Source organism: Pongo pygmaeus, chromosome 6 (assembly GCF_028885625.2).
Source record: "Pongo pygmaeus isolate AG05252 chromosome 6, NHGRI_mPonPyg2-v2.0_pri, whole genome shotgun sequence".
Classification (NCBI taxonomy): domain Eukaryota; kingdom Metazoa; phylum Chordata; class Mammalia; order Primates; family Hominidae; genus Pongo; species Pongo pygmaeus.
In genome coordinates, this window is record NC_072379.2 from 101,123,688 (window position 1) to 101,146,133 (window position 22,446).

The 22,446-nt window shown below is 40.4% G+C and overlaps 3 protein-coding genes across 11 annotated transcripts in view; 1 reads left to right on the forward strand and 2 right to left on the reverse strand.

Annotated features, from left to right (window-relative positions):
- CCDC146 (coiled-coil domain containing 146) overlaps positions 1–22,446 on the reverse strand; it is a 260,083-nt gene that overhangs the window by 229,057 nt on the left and 8,580 nt on the right. The window lies entirely within an intron of this gene.
- The window catches only part of FAM185A (family with sequence similarity 185 member A), a 183,385-nt gene that overhangs the window by 54,768 nt on the left and 106,171 nt on the right, over positions 1–22,446 (forward strand). For 3 of the 5 annotated variants that reach the window (XM_063667687.1, XM_054494978.2, XM_063667688.1), the window contains exon 8: positions 11,175–11,236. In XM_063667687.1, coding sequence (XP_063523757.1) covers positions 11,175–11,236 — 62 coding nt within the window. Of the gene's footprint in view, positions 1–11,174; positions 12,109–19,430; positions 19,552–22,446 lie in introns of those variants that run through there. The other 2 variants (XR_008503635.2, XM_054494975.2) reach the window with 2 other exon arrangements.
- FBXL13 (F-box and leucine rich repeat protein 13) overlaps positions 19,853–22,446 on the reverse strand; it is a 269,907-nt gene continuing 267,313 nt past the window's right edge. For all 5 annotated transcript variants that reach the window (XM_063667682.1, XM_054494956.2, XM_054494957.2 and 2 more), the window contains one exon: positions 19,853–22,347. In XM_063667682.1, the coding sequence (XP_063523752.1) occupies positions 22,158–22,347 (190 nt within the window). In that variant the 3' untranslated portion in view covers positions 19,853–22,157. The remainder of the gene's footprint in view (positions 22,348–22,446) is intronic.

A 22,446-nucleotide genomic window follows, 5' to 3' on the forward strand; every position in this document is an offset into this window, starting at 1 on the left:
TGCACTCCAGCCTGAGTGACACAGCGAGACTCCGTCTCAAAAAACAAACAAACAAAAAAGAACATTGTCAAAATTAAAATATTTTGTTATGGAATTGTATGTGGTGTTAAAGGTTTTGTTTGTGAAATGTATGTGTTAAAAATAATAAAATTTCAGAGTAATTACTTTCATGTTGTTTCATAGTATATGATTTATTTTCCTAGTGAGTTGGTAAGCTTTGTGAGAGCACTGGCATGTCTTTTTACATCTTTTGAACCTCCCTAATATACTTAGCATGGCACTTCCTATAGTGGGTGGCCCAAAGTGTTTGTAGTATAAAAGAGAATCCTCCAACCCTGATGCACTGAAGTTTAATCTGCTATTATTAATAATAAGGCAGCAGCAGAAGTATCCCTCTGAACCAAATGTACATAAACAAAGAATGTTACAGGGTTAGAAGTGGGAGTGGGGAGGGAGGCAGGAAGAAGCTCACCTTACCAAGAAGCTTATTAATCCTGTTTTTAAACAAGACAGTTCTGCGAGTTACTTCCTGGATCCCTGTCTTTGTTGATATTTTTGCAGAATAGATCAGGTATATTTTGGGTTAAATAAAAAGAACATAGAGATTCATATATTTGGGTACATTGGGGCAGGAGTTTCGAGAGCAAATTACAGAGTTAAACACATGTCCTAGGAAGCCTTTCCTCCCACTTAGTAGAAGCCACACTGTATAGGGATAGAGTAGTCATTTTCCCATTTCTTGGTCAAAGAAACAGTGTGTGATTTTAATTGGCAAAGGGAAGTAAATAAGGAGGAAGGCTTTTGAAACCCCAAATTCCAATATATGTTGAAAAACTTTTGTAGGAAGGAATTTATAAACTTTACAAATTATTAACAGAATAGAGTCTCCACAGATTCAGGTCAAAGTACAAAGAAGTTTCAGTAAATTACTTATTGGCAAGATAGAGAAAGCTATTTTCAAGCAACCTAGATGGAATTTTATAAACTGTCCTCCCTTTTGAGTATTGTCTGTAAGCTGAAATTGCTTGTGTGTTCTTTTTCTTGAGAGCAGTAACACTGTGCTTGGCCTCTATTGCTGCAAAAGGAAATAGGTTGAAGGCTTTTCACTCCATAAGTAAGTAAGAAATATATTATTGGGGAGGTGATAAATAACATATTAAAGAAGAGATCTCAGATATTTAGAAAAGCCTTACTATTATTGATGTTTTATTATTGTTGCTAAATGGTATTAAAAAAGAAGAAAAAGTTGAAAAAACAAAAATTTCAGGATTTCCAGTTCTTTCCTCCACATTTATTTTATTTTATTTTTAAATTTTATTTATTTATTTTATTTTGAGACAGAGTTTCACTATTGTCACCCAGGCTGGAGTGCAATGGCACAATCTCGGCTCACTGCAACCTCTGCCTCCCAGGTTCAGGCAATTCTCCTGCCTCAGCCTCCCAAGTAGCTGGGATTACAGGCACCTGCCACCACGCCCGGCTAATTTTTGTATTTTTGGCAGAGATGGGGTTTCACCATGTTGGCCAGGCTGGTCTCAAACTCCTGACGTCAGGTGATCCACCCGCCCTGACCTCCCAAAGTGCTGGGATTACAGGCATGAGTCACCGCATCTGGCCCAACATTTATTTTAATCACTAGAAAAAGAAACTCTGTATTACAGAAAAGCAACTGGGTGCAAGGTACCTCAAAATCACGACCTACCAAATGCAGCATAGGCACAGAAAAAGAACAGCTTAAATAAGCTGAACCCCTTATTGATGAAGAGTTAGAGTTAACACAGGGATTTACCAATTGAACTAAGAGATTTTAACCAGCTTATCAAAGCTAATTAAAACAGGGTTGTGATATTGAAAATATAGCAAGAGAAGAAGAGGGAAAAAGCTTACAGGAGGTCCTTGAATACTCAACTGTGTTCTGGGAAAAACGCAATGAGCTCCAGGACATAGACAAGATTATGGCTCAGAGTGAAAGGGAGAGATAAGAATTCAGAGAATAATTTGCATCAGAAAAGCACCTGACAAAAAGATCAGATGGTAGAAAGCATCTAGCACCTTTTCTTCAGCTGAGAATATCATGGTACTATTATAACAGAGGGAAAAACTGTACTGAGGAAGAGGATCATTCTGTATTTTGTGTGCTTGGATTTGACAAGGAAAATATTTATGATGAAATGCAATAGTGTAATCACAACTCTCCTCAGTTCAGATTTTGTTACTGAACCAAATGGAGGTCCACTCGCCCAGCGTAATAAGACTACGTATCTATACCATATCTAAACCAAGGCTTGCAGCAAGAGAAGGGAAAGCGTTTGTTTGTAGGGACCAAGCAAGGAGAATCAGGCAGATTATACTTAACACTTGAACTCTCAGATGGCTTATAGGTAAGGGTTTTTAAAGGTGGAGAGAGCCTGGTGGCCGGGAGTGGCAAGACTAGATTGCAGCTCTGACTCGGACAGACAAAGCAGCGTGTAGAGGCTCGCATCATGAATTTTAGCTCCAGAACAACCATAGGAATAAATCAGGAAACCTAAGAGGACTCACAGACCCTGTGAAGGAAGCAGATTGCTCCTACAGGACCCAAGAGACACCCGAAATACTATGCTGGTATCCATGGCTGAGAGACCCATAGACGGTTCACATCACAGGAATCTGTGCAGACAACCCCCATACCAGCCCAGAGCCTGGTAGACTTGCTGGGTGGCTAGATCAGAAGAGAGATAACAATCACTACAGCTCGGCTCTCAGGAAGCCACATCCATAGAAAAAGGGGGATAGTATTACATCAAGAGAACACCCCATGGGACAAAATCTGAACAGCCTTCAGCCCTAACCCTTCCCTCTGACAGAGACTACCGAAATAAGAAGGAACCAGAAAACTGTGTTGGTTTTCTGACAAAACAAGGCTCTTTAACAACCCCACAAAAATCACACTAGCTCACCAGCAATGGATCCAAACCAAGAAGAAATCCCTGATTTACCTGAAAAAGAATTCAGGAGGTTAGTTATTAAGCTAACCAGGGAGGGACCAGAGAAAGACGAAGCCCAATACAAGGAAATCCAAAAAATGCTACAAGAAGTGAAGGGAGAAATATTCAATGAAATAGATAGCATAAATAAAAACAATAAAAACTTCAGGAAACAGACACACTTATAGAAATGCAAAATGCTCTGGAAAGTCTCAGCAATAGAATTGAATAAGCAGAAGAGAGAAATTAAGAGCTTGAAGACAAGGTCTTTGAATTAACCCAATCCAACAAAGAAAAAAGAAGAAAATATGAACAAAGCTTCCAAGACATCTGGGATTATGTTAAATGACCAAATCTAAGAATAATTGGTGTTCCTGAGGAAGAAGAGCAATCTAAAAGCTTGGAAAACATATTTGGGGGAATAACTGAGGAAAACTTCCCTGGCCTTGCTAGAGACCTAGACATCCAAACACAAGAAGCACAAAGAACACCTGGGAAATTCATCGCAAAAAGATCTTCACGTAGGCACATTGACATCAGGTTATCCAAAGTTGAGACAAAAGAAAGAATCTAAACTGTGAGACAAAAGCACCAGGTAACTGATAAAGGAAAACCTATCAGATTAACAGCAGATTTTCAGCAGAAACCCTAGAAGCTAGAAGGGATTGGGGCCCATCTTCAGCCTTCTCAAACGAAACAATTATAAGCCGAGAATTTTGTATCCAGCGAAACTAGGCATTGTGTATGAAAGATACAGTCTTTTTCAGACAAACAAATGCTGAGAGAATTCACCACTACCAAGCCACCACTACAAGAACTGCTAAAAGGAGCTCTAAATCTTAAAACAAATCCTGGGAACACATCAAAACAGAACCTCTTTAAGACATAAATCTCACAGGACCTATAAAACAAAAATACAATTTAAAAAACAAAAACAAAAAACCAAAGTACACAGGCAACAAATAAAATGACAAATGGAATGCTACCTCATATCTCAATACTAACATCGAATGTAAATGCCCTAAATGCTCACTTAAAAGATAAGAACTGCAGAATGGGTAAGAATTCACCATCCAACTATCTGCTGCTTGAAGAGACACACCTAACACATAAGGACTCACATAAACTTAAGGTAAAGGGGTGGAAAAAGGCATTTCATGCAAGTGGACACCGAAGGCAAGCAGAAGTAGCTATTATATCAGAAAAACAAACTTGAAAGCAACAGCAGTTAAAAAAGACATAGAAGGGGCCAGGTGCAGTGGCTCATGCCTGTAATCCCAGCACTTTGGGAGGCCGAGGCAGGTAGATTGCCTGAGGTCAGGAGTTCAAGACCACCCTGGCCAACATGGTGAAACCCTGTCTCTACTAAAAATATAAAAATTAGCCAGGCGTGGTGGCGGGCACCTGTAGTCCCAGCTACTCGGGAGGCTGAGGCAGAATTGCTTGAACCCAGGAGGCAGAGGTTGCAGTGAGCCGAGATCATGCCATTGCACTCCAGCCTGGGCCACAGAGGGAGACTACGTCTCAAAAACAAAAAAAAAGACAAAGACAAAGGACATTATATAATGCTAAAAGACCTTGTCCAACAGGAAAATATCACAATCCTAAACATTTATGCACCTAACACTGGAGCTCCCAAATTTATAAAACAGTTACTAATAGACCTAAGAAATGAGACAGATACCAACACAATAATAGTGAAGGACTTCATTATTCCACTGACAGCACTGGACAGGTCATTAAGACTGAAAGTCAATGAAGAAAAAGTGGATTTAAACTATACCTTGGAACAAATGGACTTAACAGATATATACAGAACATTCCATCCAACAACTGCAGAATACACATTCTATTCAACAGCACATGGAACTTTCTCCAAGACAGACCATATGATAGGCCACAAAATGAGCCTCAATAAATTTAAGAAAGTTGAAATTATATCAAGCACTCTCTCAGACCACAGTGGAATAAAACTGGAAATCAACTCCAAAAGGAACCTTCAAAACCATGCAAATACATGGAAATTAAATAACCTGCACCTGAATGATCACTGAGTCAAAAACAAAATCAAGATGGAAATTTAAAAATTCTTTGAACTGAAGGACAATAGTGACACAACCTATCAAAACTTCTGGGATACAGCAAAGGCCACCTAAGGCCACCTTTCCTCCTAAGAGGAAAGTTCACAGCCCTAAATGCCTACATCAAAAAGACTGAAAGAGGACAAACTGACATTCTAAGGTCACACGTCAAGGAACTAGAGAAACAAGAACAAACCAAACCCAAACCCAGTAGAAGAAAGGAAATAACCAAGATCAGAGAAGAACTAAATGATATTGAAACAAACAAAAAAATACAGAAAAACAAAATGCTGGTTCCTTGAAAAGATGAATAAAATTGATAGACCATTAGTAAGATTAACCAAGAAAAAAGAGAGAAAATTCAAATAACCTCAATAAGAAACAAAATGGGGGCAGAAATACAAAAGATCATTCAAGGCTACTATGAACACCTTTATGCATATAAACTAGAAAACCTAGATGGGATGGATAAGTTCCTGGAAAGATACAAACTTCCTAGCTTAAATCAGGAAGAATTAGATACCCTGAACAGATCAATAACAAGCAGGAGATTGAAGTGGTAATTAAAAATTACCAACCAAAAAAGTCCAGGACCAGACTGATTCATAGCAGAATTCTACCAGACATTCAAAGAAGAATTGGTACCAATCCTATTGACACTATTCCACAAGACAGAGAAAGAAGGAACCCTCCCTAATTCATTCTATGAAGCCAGCATCACCCTAATACCAAAACCAGGAAAGGATACAACCAAAAAAGAAAACTACAGACTGATATCCCTGATGAACACAGATGCTAAAATTCTTAACAAAATACTAGCTAACCGAATCCAACAACATATCAAAAAGACAATCCACCATGATCAAGTGGGTTTCATACCAGGGATGGAGGGATGGTTTAACATATGCAAGTCAATAAATGTGATACACTACATAAACAGAATTAAAAACAAAAATCACATGATCATCTCAATAGATGCAGAAAAAGCATTAGACAAAATCCAGCATCTTTTTATGATTAAAACTCTCAGCAAAATCGGCATACAAGAGACATACCTCAATGTAATAAAAGCCATCTATGACAAACCCACAGCTAACATAATACTGAATGGGGAAAAGTTGAAAGCATTCCCTCTGAGAAATGAAACAAGACAAGGATGCCCTCTCTCACCACTCCTCTTCAACACAGTACTGGAAGTCCTAGCCAGAAAAGTCAGACAAGAGAAGGAAATAAAGGGTATACAAATTGGTAAAGAGGAAGTCATACTGTCACTGTTTGCTCATGATATGATTGTTTACCTCAAAAACCCTAAAGACTCCTCTAGAAAGCTCCTAGAACTGATAAAAGGATTCAGCAAAGTTTCCAGATACAAAATTAATGTACACAAATCAGTAGCTCTTCTAAACACCAACAGCAACCAAGCAGAGAATCAAATCAAGAACTCAACCCCTTTTACAATAGCTGCAAAAAAAATGAAGAACTTAGGAATATACCTAGCCAAGGAGGTGAAAGACCTCTACAAGGAAAACTACAAAACACTGCTGAAGGAAATCATAGACAACACAAACAAATGGAAACACATCCCATGCTCATGGATGGGTAGAATCAATATTGTGAAAATGACCATAGTGCCAAAAGCAATCTACAAATTCAACACAATCCCCATCAAAAAACCACCATCATTCACAGAGTTAGAGAAAACAATTCTAAAATTCATATGGAACCAAAAAAGAGCCCCATAGCCAAAGCAAGACTAAGCAAAAAGAACAAATCTGGAGGCATCATATTACCTGACTTCAAACTATACTTTAAGGCCATAGTCACCAAAACAGCATGGTACTGGTATAATAATAGGCACATAGACCAATGGAACAGAATGGAGAACCCAGAAATAAACCCAAACACTTACCGCCAACTGATCTTCGAGAAAGCAAACAAAAACATAAAGTGGGGAAAGGACACCCTTTTCAACAAATAGTGCTGGGATAATTGGCTAGCCACATGTGGGAGAATGAAACTGGATCCTCATCTCTCACCTTACACAAAAATCAACTTAAGATGGATTAAAGACTTAAATCTAAGACCTGAAACTGTAAAAATTCTAGAAGATAACATTAGAAAAACCCTTCTAGACATTGGCTTAGGCAAAGATTTCATGACCAAGAACCCAAAAGCAAATGCAATAAAAACAAAGATAAATAGCTGGGACTTAATTAAACTAAAGAGCTTTTGCACAGCAAAAGGATCAGTCAGCAGAGTAAACAGACAACCCACAGAGTGGGAGAAAATCTTCACAATCTATACATCTGACAAAGGACTAATATCCAGAATCTACAACGAACTCAAACAAATCAGTAAGAAAAAAACAATCCCATCAAAAAGTGGGCTAAGCACATGAAAAGACAATTCTCATAAGAAGATATACAAATGGCCAATGAACATATGAAAAAATGCTCAACATCACTAATGATCAGGGAAATGCAAATCAAAACCACAATATGATACCACCTTACTCCTGCAAGAATGGCCATAATCAAAAAATCAGGCCGGGCGCGGTGGCTCACGCCTGTAATCCCAGCACTTTGGGAGGCCGAGGCGGGCGGATCACGAGGTCAGGAGATCGAGACCATCCTGGCTAACACGGTGAAACCCCGTCTCTACTAAAAATACAAAAAATTAGCCGGGCGAGGTGGCGGGCACCTGTAGTCCCAGCTACTCGGGAGGCTGAGGCAGGAGAATGGCGTGAACCCCGGGGGTCGGAGCCTGCAGTGAGCCGAGATCACGCCACCGCACTCCAGCCTGGGCAACAGCGAGACTCCGTCTCAAAAAAAAAAAAAAAAAAAAAAAAAATCAAAAAACAGTAGATGTTGGTGTGGATGTGGTGATCAGGTTAGACTTCTACACTGCTGGTGAGAATGTAAACTAGTACAACCACTATGGAAAACAGTGTAGAGATTCCTTAAAGAACTAAAAGTAGAACTACCATCTGATCCAGCAGTCCCACTACTGGGTATCTACCCAGAGGAAAAGAAGTCATTGTACGAAAAAGATACTTGGACAGGCATGCTTATAGCAGCACAATTTGCAATAGCAAAATCAAGGAACCAACCCAAATACCCATCAATCAACAAGTGGATAAAGAAACTGTGGAATATATATATACCATGGAATACTGCTCAGCCATAAAAAGGAATGAATTAACAGCATTCACAGTGACCTGAATGAGACTGGAGACGATTATTCTAAGTGAAGTAACTCAGGAATGGAAAACTAAACATCATAGGCTCTCATTGATATGTGGGAGCTAAGCTATGAGGATGCAAAGGCATAAGAGGGATACAATGGACTTTGGGGACTTGGGGGAAAGGTTGGGAGGGGGGTGAGGGATAAAAGACTACAAATAGGATGCAGTGTATACTGCTCAAGTGATGGGTGCACCAAAATCTCACAAATCACAACTAAAGAACTTATTCATGCAACCAAACACCACCTGTACCTCCAAAACCTATGGAAAATTTTTAAAAATAAATAAAATAAAATAAAGGTGGGGAGGCAGAGGTTATAGGCAAAGTCATAAATTGATACATGGGGGCTACATATTGGTCTGACCTAAAAAGGAAAGACAGCTAGAAGCAGGGGGGCTGCAGGTTATAGGTGGATTTAAAGATTTTTTGATTTCTGATTGGTTAAGGAAGTGAAGCTTTATCTAAAAATTTGGGATCCGCAGAAAAGAATGTTAGTTCTGGCTCGTGGGTGTGACCTCCTCCAGGCCCCTGAGAAATGTACAATGGTCAGAGTTTAGTCTTTAGCTTCCCCTTATCTGAAGTCCATGTGCCAGCAGATCTGTTTGGTGTTGGGGTCCAGGTTTTTGAGAAACAACTCAGAGACATATGTTCAGATTTTGTCTTTGGTTCTTATAGAAAACAAAACATCTATTTTAACCTTTTTGGCTATTGTTTTAAGCTGTTATTTTGTTGTTGTTGGTTATTAAGTTGCTCATTTGCTTTTTTTTTTTTTTTTTTTTTGCCCTGAGACGTAGTTTCATCCTTGTTGCCTAGGCTGGAGTGCAGTGGCATGATCTCGGCTTACTGCAGCCTCTGCCTCCGGGGTTCAAGCAATTCTCCTACCTCAGCCTCCCAAGTAGCTGGGATTACAGGCACCTGGCACTGCACTTGGCTAATTTTTGTATTTTTAGTAGAGACAGGGTTTCAACATGTTGGCCAGTCTGGTCTCAAACTCCTGACCTCAGGTGACCCGCCTGTCTTGGTCTCCCAAAGTGCTGGGATTACAGGCCTGAGCCACCTTGCCTGCCTGCTCATTTGCTTTTTAAGGCTACTTAGGTAGGTGCCTGGAATTTTTTAATGAACCCAAGTTTTTGTTTGTTTGTTTGTTTTGTTTTTTTTGTTGTAAATTTTTGTGCTTGAGAAGAGTCCACAGGCCCCTACAGGCGGTCCCTGTTCTGTCTCAATTTGACTGGTTTCTTAAATCCAGAACTGCAGTGGAACTCCAGAGGAGATATAACACCTTTATAACTTTGATTTGTAAAGAAAACGTAGAACTAGAAGAATAGATCTGAGAAACAAACGAGGGGAGCTTTGTGATTGCCACAGCCTATGACCTTGAAAGAGTTTCCAGGCTGCAGGGCAGGGAGAGGTTGCACAGGCAAAGCCCAGCAGACTCCCTGAGTGGAGGAGACTGAGCTTCTGAGCTGAGCTTCTGGGGAGACAGGGCTGCCCAGAGTTCATAAGAAAGAGTTCCGGAGGGGAACAAGCTGCACAGAGGGGATTGCAGAGAGTGCCATGAACAGTCAGCAAAGTACTAATGAGCAAGCGCTGAGGAAACTACCTATACATGGTCCACTGTGGATGAACCTCAAAACAATTACGCTGAATGAAAGAAGATGGATTTTTTTAAAAAGAGTGCATAACTGTATACTTCCATTTATACCATTTATATAAGATTTTAGAAAAAGCAACTAATCCATAGTGCCACAAAGCTGATCAGTGATTGAAGGGGGTGGGGGTCGGAGGGTGACAGGAAGGGAGGGGCATGAGGGAAAGACTGCACTTGACTACAAAGAAATTTTTGGGAGTGATGAATATGTTCACTATCTTGATTAAGGAAATATGGTTCACAGATTTTTACCTATGTCAAAACTTACTACATTGTATACTTTAAGTACATGTAGTTTATCTTGTCAGTTATACTCCAGTAAAGCTCTTTTTAAAGACTGCATTTAAAAATAATATATGTTGTGCATTCCAAATCCAAAATCTGAAATGCTCCAAAATATGAAACAAGGAAATGCTCATTGGAGTAATTTGGATGTCAGATCTTCAGATTAGGGATGCTCAACTAGTATGTCTTCTCCAATATTCAAAAAAAAAAAAAATCTGAAATTTGAAACAATTCTGGTCCCAAGCATTTTAGATAAAGGATACTCATCCTGTACAAATAAAAAACAGAGGTCAGGCTTGGTAGCTCATGCCTGTAATCCCAGTACTTTGGGAGGCCGAGGCGGGTGGATCACGAGGTGAGGAGTTCGAGACCTGCTTGACCAACATGGTGAAACCCTGTCTCTACTTAAAAAAAAAAAAAAATACAGAGTAGGCTGGGCATGGTGGCTCATGCCTGTAATCCCAGCACTTTGGGAGGCCAAGGTGGGTGGATCACCTGAGGTGTGGCATTCAAGACCAGCCTGGCCAACATGGTGAAACCCCATCTCTACCAAAAATACAAAAAAATTAGTCGGGCATGGTGGCGTGTGCCTGTAGTCCCAGCTACTCAGGAGTCTGAGGCCGGAGAACCGCTTGAACCCAGGAGGTGGAGGCTGCATTGAGCCGAGATCGTGCCACTGTACTCCAGCCTGGGCAACAGAGCGACACTCTGTCTCAAACAAAACAAAACAAAACAAAACACAGAGTAGCCTCCCTCTCAGGGTTGTTCTGAGAAAATGAATGGAGGGGAGCAAGCCCAGATAACCTCTTTGCAACTCCTTCCCAGTTCAGACTGTCTTTACCAAGATTCTTGATGTTCTAAGGTGTTTTTCAGTTTTAGAGATGTGTTGCTAGGATCTATGTGGTCAATTAATGCTCTTGATATAATTTTTTGCAATTTTGTATTTTAGGACTCATGAATCAAGCAAGCAAACATGAAAAATGGATTAAGGCTGATGCCCCAGAAGGCACTGTAAGTTTTAGAAGGCAAAGCTGGTTTCAGTCCCTGAAACTGCAGGACTAAGACTGATTTGAGTTGGATTTATGATTTTTAACAATGATTCACAGATCTGTGACTACAAAAATGTAAATCCCACCGTTCATATAAAGGTTGAAAACAACAAATTGAGAATGAATACTGGTGAACTGTTTTGGGAGGCTTTTTCAAAATTTGTACTTTGCTATTGTATTCATTTTCTACTGCTCTGTAACAAATTACCACAAATTTAGCAGCATAAAATAATACTCATTTACAGCTATGTCTAGGTTCTCTGTTCAGGGAATCACAAGGCTAGAATCAAGATTTTGGCCAGGCTGAGTTCTCATCTGGAGTCTCTGGGAAGAAATCTACTTCCAACTTCATTCAGATTATTGGGAAAATCCAGTTCCTTGTGACTGGATGACTGAGGTCTCCATTTTCTTGCTGCCTGTCAGCCAGCAATCACTCGAAGCTTCTAGAGGCCACCCACATGCCTTCTCATGTTGCCCCTCCATCTTCAAGCCAGCAGTGATGCACTGAGTTCTTCTCATGCTTTGAATATCTGACTTCTTCTGCAGCCAGCTGGAAGAATACATATCTTTAAAGGGCTCACTTGATTAGGTCAGGCCCACCCAGGATAACCTTTGTTTTGCCATATAATGTAACATTTATAGGAGTGATGGCCCATCACATTCAGTTTTCACTCCCACTCAAGGGAAGGAGATATACAAAGGCATTCATCATGCGGGGACAATTAGCTTAGAATTCTTTATAATGTAGCTCTCACATGACAGATTTTCTACTTAGCACCTTTTATGGCATCAATGTAAATTTAAGCTATAAATAAAAAACACATATGTGAAGCAGTTGCTACTGATTCTTAATATCTTTTGTGTAATTTAAGATATAGCTAATTAGGAAGAAAGAAACAGCTATTTTATAGCCTGATGTATGATAGATTTTTATAAAGGTATACTGTATAAAGATATTTTATGAATTCCATTTCTTTCAAATGTCTCTATTCCTGGAACATTTAAATTATATAATGCTGGCCAGGCACAGTGGCTCATGACTGTAATCCCAGCAGTTTGGGAGGCCAAGGTGGATGGATCACTTGAGGTCAGGAGTTTGAGACCAGCCTGGCTAACATGGTAAAACCCCATCTCTGCAAGAAATACAAAAAAAAAATTAGCTGGGTATGGTGGCTCATCCCTGTAATCCCAGCTATTTGGGAGGCTGAGGCAGGAGAATCGCTTGAACCTGGGAGGCAGAGGCTGCAGTGAGCCGAGGTCACACCACTGCACTCCAGCCTGGGCAACAGAGTGAGACTCCATCTCAAAAAAAATTAATTAAAATAAACAAATAAGGAGGGAGGAGCCAAGATGGCCGAATAGGAATAGCTCCGGTCTACAGCTCCCAGCATGAGCGATGCAGAAGACGGGTGATTTCTGCATTTCCATCTCAGGTACCCAGTTTATCTCACTAGGGAGTGCCAGCCAGTGGGCGCAGGTCAGTGGGTGCGCACACCGTGCGCGAGCCGAAGAAGGGCGAGGCATTGCCTCACTCAGGAAGCGCAAGGGGTCAGGGAGTTCCCTTTCCTAGTCAAAGAAAGGGGTGACAGACGGCACCTGGAAAATTGGGTCACTCCCACCCGAATACTGCGCTTTTCCGACGGGCTTAAAAAACGGCGCACCAGGAGATTACATCCCGCACCTGGCTCGGAGGGTCCTATGCCCACGGAGTCTCGCTCATTACTAGCGCAGCAGTCTGAGATCAAACTGCAAGGCGGCAGCGAGGCTGGGGGAGGGGTGCCCGCCATTGCCCAGGCTTGCTTAGGTAAACAAAGCAGCTGGGAAGCTCGAACTGGGTGGTGCCCACCACAGCTCAAGGAGGCCTGCCTGCCTCTGTAGGCTCCACCTCTGGGGGCAGGGCACAGACAAACAAAAAGACAGCAGTAACCTCTGCAGACTTAAATGTCCCTGTCTGACAGCTTTGAAGAGAGCAGTGGTTCTCCCAGCACGCAGCTGGAGATCTGAGAACAGGCAGACTGCGTCCTCAAGTGGGTCCCAGACCCCTGACCCCCCGAGCAGCCTAACTGGGAGGCACCCCCCAGCAGGGGCAGACTGACACCTCACACGGCCAGGTACTCCAACAGACCTGCAGCTGAAGGTCCTGTCTGTTAGAAGGAAAACTAACAAACAGAAAGGACATCCACACCAAAAACCCATCTGTATATCACCATCATCAAAGACCAAAAGTAGATAAAACCACAAAGATGGGGAAAAAACAGAGCAGAAAAACTGGAAACTCTAAAAAGCAGAGCGCCTCTCCTCCTCCAAAGGAACGCACTTCCTCACCAGCAACGGAACAAAGCTGGACGGAGAATGACTTTGACGAGCTGAGAGAAGAAGGCTTCAGACGATCAAATTACTCCGAGCTACGGGAGGATATTCAAACCAAAGGCAAAGAAGTTGAAAACTTTGAAAAAAATTTAGAAGAATGTATAACTAGAATAACCAATACAGGGAAGTGCTTAAAGGAGCTGATGGAGCTGAAAACCAAGGCTCGAGAACTACATGAAGAATGCAGAAGCCTCAGAAGCCGATGTGATCAAATGGAAGAAAGAGTATCAGCGATAGAAGATGAAATGAATGACATGAAGCAAGAAGGGAAGTTTAGAGAAAAAAGAGTAAAAAGAAACGAGCAAAGCCTCCAAGAAATGTGGGACTATGTGAAAAGACCAAATCTACGTCTGATTGGTGGACCTGAAAGTGACAGGGAGAATGGAACCAAGTTGGAAAACACTCTGCAGGATATTATCCAGGAGAACTTCCCCAATCTAGCAAGGCTAGCCAACATTCAGATTCAGGAAATACAGAGAACGCCACAAAGATACTCCACGAGAAGAGCAACTCCAAGACACATAATTGTCAGATTCACCAAAGTTGAAATGAAGGAAAAAATGTTAAGGGCAGCCAGAGAGAAAGGTCGAGTTACCCTCAAAGGGAAGCCCATCAGAATAACAGCTGATCTCTCGGCAGAAACTCTACGAGCCAGAAGAGAGTGGGGGCCAATATTCAACATTCTTAAAGAAAAGAATTTTCAACCCAGAATTTCATATCCATCCAAACTAAGCTTCATAAGTGAAGGAGAGATAAAATACTTGACAGACAAGCAAATGCTGAGAGATTTTGTCACCACCAGGCCTGCCCTAAAAGAGCTCCTGAAGGAAGCACTAAACATGGAAAGGCACAACCGGTACCAGCCGCTGCAAAAATCATGCCAAAATGTAAAGACCATCGAGACTAGGAAGAAACTGCATCAACTAACGAGCAAAATAACCAGCTACATCATAATGACAGGATCAAATTCACACATAACAATATTAACTTTAAATGTAAATGGACTAAATGCTCCAATTAAAAGACACAGACTGGCAAATTGGATAAAGAGTCAAGATCCATCAGTGTGCTGTATTCAGGAAACCCATCTCACATGCAGAGACACACATAGGCTCAAAATAAAAGGATGGAGGAAGATTTACCAAGCAAATGGAAATAAAAAAAAAGGCAGGGGTTGCAATCCTACTCTCTGATAAAACAGACTTTAAACCAACAAAGATCAAAAGAGACAAGGCTATTACATAATGGTAAAGGGATCAATTCAACAAGAAGAGCTAACTATCCTAAATATATATGCACCCAATACAGGAGCACCCAGATTCATAAAGCAAGTCCTGAGTGACCTACACAGAGACTTAGACTCCCACACAATAATAATGGGAGACTTTAACACCCCACTGTCAACATTAGACATATCAACGAGACAGAAAGTCAACAAGGATACCCAGGAATTGAACTCAGCTCTGCACCAAGCAGACGTAATAGACATCTACAGAACTCTCCACCCCAAATCAACAGAATATACATTTTTTTCAGCACCACACCACACCTATTCCAAAATTGACCACATACTTGGAAGTAAAGCTCTCCTCAGCAAATGTAAAAGAACAGAAATTATAACAAACTGTCTCTCAGATCACAGTGCAATCAAGCTAGAACTCAGGATTAAGAATCTCACTCAAAACCGCTCAACTACATGGAAACTGAACAACTTGCTCCTGAATGACTACTGGGTACATAACAAAATGAAGGCAGAAATAAAGATGTTCTTTGAAACCAACGAGAACCAAGACACAACATACCAGAATCTCTGGGATGCATTCAAAGCAGTGTGTAGAGGGAAATTTATAGCACTAAATGCCCACAAGAGAAAGCAGGAAAGATCCAAAATTGACACCCTAACATCACAATTAAAAGAACTAGAAAAGCAAGAGCAAACACATTCAAAAGCTAGCAGAAGGCAAGAAATAACTAAAATCAGAGCAGAACTGAAGGAAATAGGGACATAAAAAACCCTTCAAAAAATTAATGAATCCAGGAGCTGGTTTTTTGAAAGGATCAGCAAAATTGATAGACCGCTAGCAAGACTAATAAAGAAAAAAGAGAAGAATCAAATAGACGCAATAAAAAATGATAAAGGGGATATCACCACCGATCCCACAGAAATACAAACTACCATCAGAGAATACTATAAACACCTCTATGCAAATAAACTAGAAAATCTAGAAGAAATGGATAAATTCCTTGACACATACACTCTCCCAAGACTAAACCAGGAAGAAGTTGAATCTCTGAATAGACCAATAACAGGAGCTGAAATTGTGGCAATAATCAATAGCTTACCAACCAAAAAGAGTCCAGGACCAGATGGATTCACAGCCGAATTCTACCAGAGGTACAAGGAGGAACTGGTACCATTCCTTCTGAAACTATTCCAACCAATAGAAAAAGAGGGAATCCTCCCTAACTCATTTTATGAGGCCAGCATCATCCTGATACCAAAGCCGGGCAGAGACACAACCAAAAAAGAGAATTTTAGACCAATATCCTTGATGAACATTGATGTAAAATTCTCAATAAAATACTGGCAAACCGAATGCAGCAGCACATCAAAAAGCTTATCCACCATGATCAAGTGGGCTTCATCCCTGGGATGCAAGGCTGGTTCAATATACGCAAATCAATAAATGTAATCCAGCATATAAACAGAACCAAAGACAAAAACCACATGATTATCTCAATAGATGCAGAAAAGGCCTTTGACAAAATTCAACAACCTTTCATGCTAAAAACTCTCAATAAATTAGGTATTGATGGGGCGTATCTCAAAATAATAAGAGCTATCTATGACAAACCCACAGCCAATATCATACTGAATGGGCAAAAACTGGAAGCATTCCCTTTGAAAACTGGCACAAGACAGGGATGCCCTCTCTCACCACTCCTATTCAACATAGTGTTGGAAGTTCTGGCCAGGGCAATTAGGCAGGAGAAGGAAATAATGGGTATTCAATTAGGAAAAGAGGAAGTCAAATTGTCCCTGTTTGCAGATGACATGATGGTATATCTAGAAAACCCCATTGTCTCAGCCCAAAATCTCCTTAAGCTGATAAGCAACTTCAGCAAAGTCTCAGGATACAAAATCAATGTACAAAAATCACAAGCATTCTTATACACCAACAACAGACAAACAGAGAGCCAAATCATGAGTGAACTCCCATTCACAGTTGCTTCAAAGAGAATAAAATACCTAGGAATCCAACTTACAAGGGACGTGAAGGACCTCTTCAAGGAGAACTACAAACCACTGCTCAATGAAATAAAAGAGGATACAAACAAAGGGAAGAACATTCCATGCTCATGGGTAGGAAGAATCAATATGGTGAAAATGGCCATACTGCCCAAGGTAATCTACAGATTCAATGCCATCCCCATCAAGCTACCAATGACTTTCTTCACAGAATTGGAAAAAACTACTTTAAAGTTCATATGGAACCAAAAAAGAGCCTGCATTGCCAAGTCGATCCTAAGCCAAAAGAACAAAGCTGGAGGCATCACACTACCTGACTTCAAACTATACTACAAGGCTACAGTAACAAAAACAGCATGGTACTGGTACCAAAACAGAGATATAGATCAATGGAACAGAACAGAGCCCTCAGAAATAACGCCGCATATCTACAACTATCTGATCTTTGACAAACCTGAGAAAAACAAGCAATGGGGAAAGGATTCCCTATTTAATAAATGGTGCTGGGAAAACTGGCTAGCCATATGTAGAAAGCTGAAACTGGATCCCTTCCTTACACCTTATACAAAAATCAATTCAAGATGGATTAAAGACTTAAACGTTAGACCTAAAACCATAAAAAGCCTAGAAGAAAACGTAGGCAATACCATTCAGGACATAGGCATGGGCAAGGACTTCATGTCTAAAACACCAAAAGCAATGGCAACAAAAGCCAAAATTGACAAATGGGATCTAATTAAACTCAAGAGCTTCTGCACAGCAAAAGAAACTACTATCAGAGTGAACAGGCAACCTGCAAAATGGGAGAAAATTTTCGCAACCTACTCATCTGACAAAGGGCTAATATCCAGAATCTACAATGAACTCCAACAAATTTACAAGAGAAAAACAAACAACCCCATCAAAAAGTGGGCGAAGGACATGAACAGACACTTCTCAAAAGAAGACATTTATGCAGCCAAAAAACACATGAAAAAATGCTCACTGTCACTGGCCATCAGAGAAATGCAAATCAAAACCACAATGAGATACCATCTCACACCAGTTAGAATGGCAATCATTAAAAAATCAGGAAACAACAGGTGCTGGAGAGGATATGGAGAAATAGGAACACTTTTACACTGTTGGTGGGACTGTAAACTAGTTCAACCATTGTGGAAGTCAGTGTGGCGATTCCTCAGGGATCTAGAACTAGAAATACCATTTGACCCAGCCATCCCATTACTGGGTATATACCCAAAGGACTGTATATCATGCTGCTATAAAGACACATGCACACGTATGTTTATTGCGGCATTATTCACAATAGCAAAGACTTGGAACCAACCCAAATGTCCAACAATGATAGACTGGATTAAGAAAATGTGGCACATATACACCATGGAATACTATGCAGCCATAAAAAATGATGAGTTCATGTCCTTTGTAGGGACATGGATGAAATTGGAAATCATCATTCTCAGTAAACTATGGCAAGAACAAAAAACCAAACACCGCATATTCTCACTCATAGGTGGGAAGTGAACAATGAGAACACATGGACACAGGAAGGGGAACATCACACTCTGGGGACTGTTGTGGGGTGGGGGGGGAGAGAGAGCATTGGGAGATATACCTAAAGTATAATAATGATAAAGAAAAATAAATAAATAAACAAATAAGTTATATAACACTATAACTATACTATAAGACCAGACCTATCTCTTGGTGATGTAGTTTGGATATCTGTCCCCCAAAATCTCATGATGAAATGCAATCCCCAGTGTTGGAGGTGGGGCCTGATTGGATCATGTGGGCAGATTTCTCATTAATTGTTACCACCACCTTCTTGGTTCTGTCCTCATGATAGTGAGTTCTTGCAAGATCTGACTGTTTAAAAGTGTGAGTATCTTCCCCCTCTCTCTCGCCATGTGATGTGCCTGCTCCCACTTTGCCTTCTGCCATGAGTAAAAGCTCTCTAAGGCCTCCCCCAGAAGCCAAGCAGATGCCCGTGTGATGCTTGCACAGCCTGCAGAACCAATTAAACCTCGTGAGTCAATTAAACCTCTTTTCTTTATAAATCACCCAGCCTCAGGTATTCCTTTATAGCAAAACAAGAATGGCCTAAATCTCTTGGATTGTATTTTTTATGATTAAGATGAGTCAATTCTTTTTTTTTTTTTTTTTTTTTTTGAGACAGGGTCTTGCTCTGCCACTCAGGCTGGAGTGCAGTGGCACAATCTTGGCTCACTGCAACCTCTGCCTCCGAGGTTCAAGCGATTCCCATGCCTCAGCCACCAGAGTAGCTAGCATTACAGGTGCACGCCACCATGCCCAGCTAATTTTTGTATTTTTACTAGAGATGGGTTTCACCATGTTGGCCAGGCTGGTCTTGAACTGCTGGCCTCATGTGATCTGCCTGCCTCAGCCTCCCAAAGTGCTGGGATTACAGGTGTGAGCCACTGCACCGGGCCAGGAGAAGTCCATCTTTAAACACTAATTTTTAATAAACCTTTCCAAATATTATTATTTATGATGATCTTTTTCTTTTTTTCAGACAAGGTCTCACTCTGTTGCCCAGGCTGGAGTGCAGCGGCATGATCATAGCTCACTGAAGCCTTAAACTCCTGGCCTCAGGCATCCTCCTGCCTCAGCCTCCTGAGTTGCTGGGATTACAGGTAGGCGCCACCATGCCTGCTCTAATTTTTTAATTTTTTATAGAGATGGGTCTTACTATGTTCATCAGGTCTCGAACTCCTGGCCTCCAGTTGTCCTTCTGCCTTGGCCTCCCAAAGTGCTGTGATTATAGACATGAACCACTGTGCCCAGCCTCCTTTTCATTAATATTCCATTTCTTTAGAGTTCTGTTTTTAACTTCTTATTTATGAAACAAAAGTCAGCTTTGTAGAATATCTCAGAGTCTCCTTTTAGTTCACCCTTCATGAAATCAGAATGTATACAAGTCTGAAAGATACTCACACATTGGTATATTTGGTATGGTTGTAGTGTGTTATACTATTAAGTAGAGGAAACTGTGTGGCAGTGAGGCAATTTTGATAATCTTTTTTCACCCTCATGCAATTATATAAACATTTTCATGACTAAAAATAAATTAGCCAACCACAGCCAGAAAAGTCATAAGCATAACAGCAGTCAACTATATTTAAAGCTATTAATGGAATTGTACATATTTGGATCATATTGTTAAGTCCCAGACAAAAAGAGAAAGCTGCCATATTTTACTCTCTTGGACACAGACCTATGAATATGAAATGCTTAAGGGCTAAAGACCTAACTAATATCTTTAATGTTTTGAGTAGTTTGCATTGAAAACTTAAAAGATTTCTCTACCTGTATACCTATTCTTGGTCTCCTTTCATAGCTCACTTTTTCTACTCCTTTTCTTCATTTATGTAGCTGTAAAATTTGTCTCCCCAGAATGAATGAATGTGTCTTCTGTTCTTGTTTAAGAGAGGATGTTACTCAAAGAGCTTTGGAGCAAGCTCTGAATGTAAAGCAACCTGCTAGGTTTCTGGAGAACATAACAGAGTGTGTTTCTTACCGGGGTCTTCCCAGTGCAGGTGTCATTCCTTTAGAAAGCAATTGCCTCTTTCAAAAGTTCCACCAGTGGTGTGCATGAAGCACTTAGGGATCAGATTTTTGAAAACATCTTTAATGCAGCTGCCAGAATTCCAAATTTAGGTTAAAATCATACTCTTATGTCATCTTATGTCTCTTGGCTATGGTTCTAAAACTTCCCACTCAAATGATTCTGTTGCCTGTGTGCGCACTCCTAGGAACCTTTCCACAGCTAAGTAATATTACCTTATTTCAAAAACTTTCAAGTCATCCTCAGTGGGGGAGAATTACTAAAAGCATTTAGCTAATACAAGGTAGCCTATAATAATACTTTGTACAATCTTTTTAAAACTTTTCAAAATAACGATGCTTTATCTTAAGTTTTTAATCCTTATTTGAAACTTGTGGGATACAAAAAGAGAATTAACTCCACGTGAGAGATAAGTAATTGAGGAAATAGAAAGGTTAAAAGGCTGATCTGATATTGCTGACACAGCTTGTTTGCGGCAGTCAGAACAGAGTTGTACTTTGTCTTGGACTGTGTCAACATCAGTGTTACATAATATCAAATAATGGTAAAAACTCACAGATGTGCTCACTTCGGCAGCACATATACTAAAACCCACGGATTAAAGCTTATTAAAAACCAATATGTAGATATGCAACTAATAACCCATACTTCCTAGCATAAAATTGAGGGAGCATCTTTTTTGGCATAGCGTAGTTTAAGAATTCCTCCATTGTGCAAATTTGATTAAGGAGATATCTTTCTGAGACATTGCATGGACATTCTTTCTATTCAGATAGTTCTTGTTTCTATTTAATTTGCCCCGACTAAGTCAAATGTTGAGATAAGTCCAGAGTTAATTGGCGGCATTTAGTTCTCTTTTGTTGTTAAATGTCTGGAAACCACAGAAAAGCCACATTTCCTTTGAAAATATTAATATATGTCTGTATTCTTTATAAAGCCTTAAAAAGTGTCACAGATCCTTAAAGTTATTGCCCTGGCTCAAACTCTTAGTTTGACATATGGCCATCTCTGCTTTCTTTTTCCTTTCTAAAGAAAAATTTCTTAATTTCTTGTCAAAAAAGTCTCATCTCTCAGGGTTGTTTCATATAACTGTAGATTTTATAATCTCATCAAAACTACTGGTTTGATTAAATTTAGGCAGAAATTTTGTGTAGTCACTACTTGATTTGGCTTCTTTTTTTTTTTTTTTTTTTGGAGACGGAGTCTTGCTCTGTCGCCAAGGCTGGAATGCAGTGGAGTGATCTAGGCTCATTGCAACCTCCGCCTCTCAGGTTCAAGCGAGTACCCTGCCTCAGCCTCCTGAGTAGCTGGGATTACAGGCACCCACCACCACACCTGGCTAATTTTTGTATTTTTAGTAGAGATGGGGTTTCACCATGTTGGCCAGGCTGGTCTTGAGTTCCTGACCTATGATCCACCCACCTTGGCCTTTCAAAGTGCTAGGATTACAGGTGTGAGCCACTGCTCCTGGCCTGGCTTCTTTTTTAAATCATGATATTTAGACAGAAGAACTACTGATGTGTTTGGAAATATTTGTAGTTGGAATAAGAATCAGAAGATGGTTTGTTGCTTGTTTACATTGTTATTGAGATTCAGCTAGTAAACATACTTGCAACAAATGAAGAAAATTTGCCAAGTTCTTGATTTTTTGTTCTTCCTGCTTGAGGCTGAAGGTCACGCTGCTTGGTCTTCGCTGCTGTATGCTGACTTTTCCACTGTTAATTCTGAGGCTCCTTTAGATGACGTTATGTTGTCAAGCTCTGTAACACGGTTTCCTTCCCTATCATAGCCAAACCAACGTGGAGGGTCATTAGAGTTGTATTCCTGCTGCTGAACTTTAGATGACATTCTTTGAGCTGCCTTCCTGTAATAACAGTGCTTAGCATTAGCTAGTTGCAGAAGTAATCCCTAGTGCAAAATTTTCAAACTCAACCAAATTTGGAGTTAGAGAATTCACTGTCAC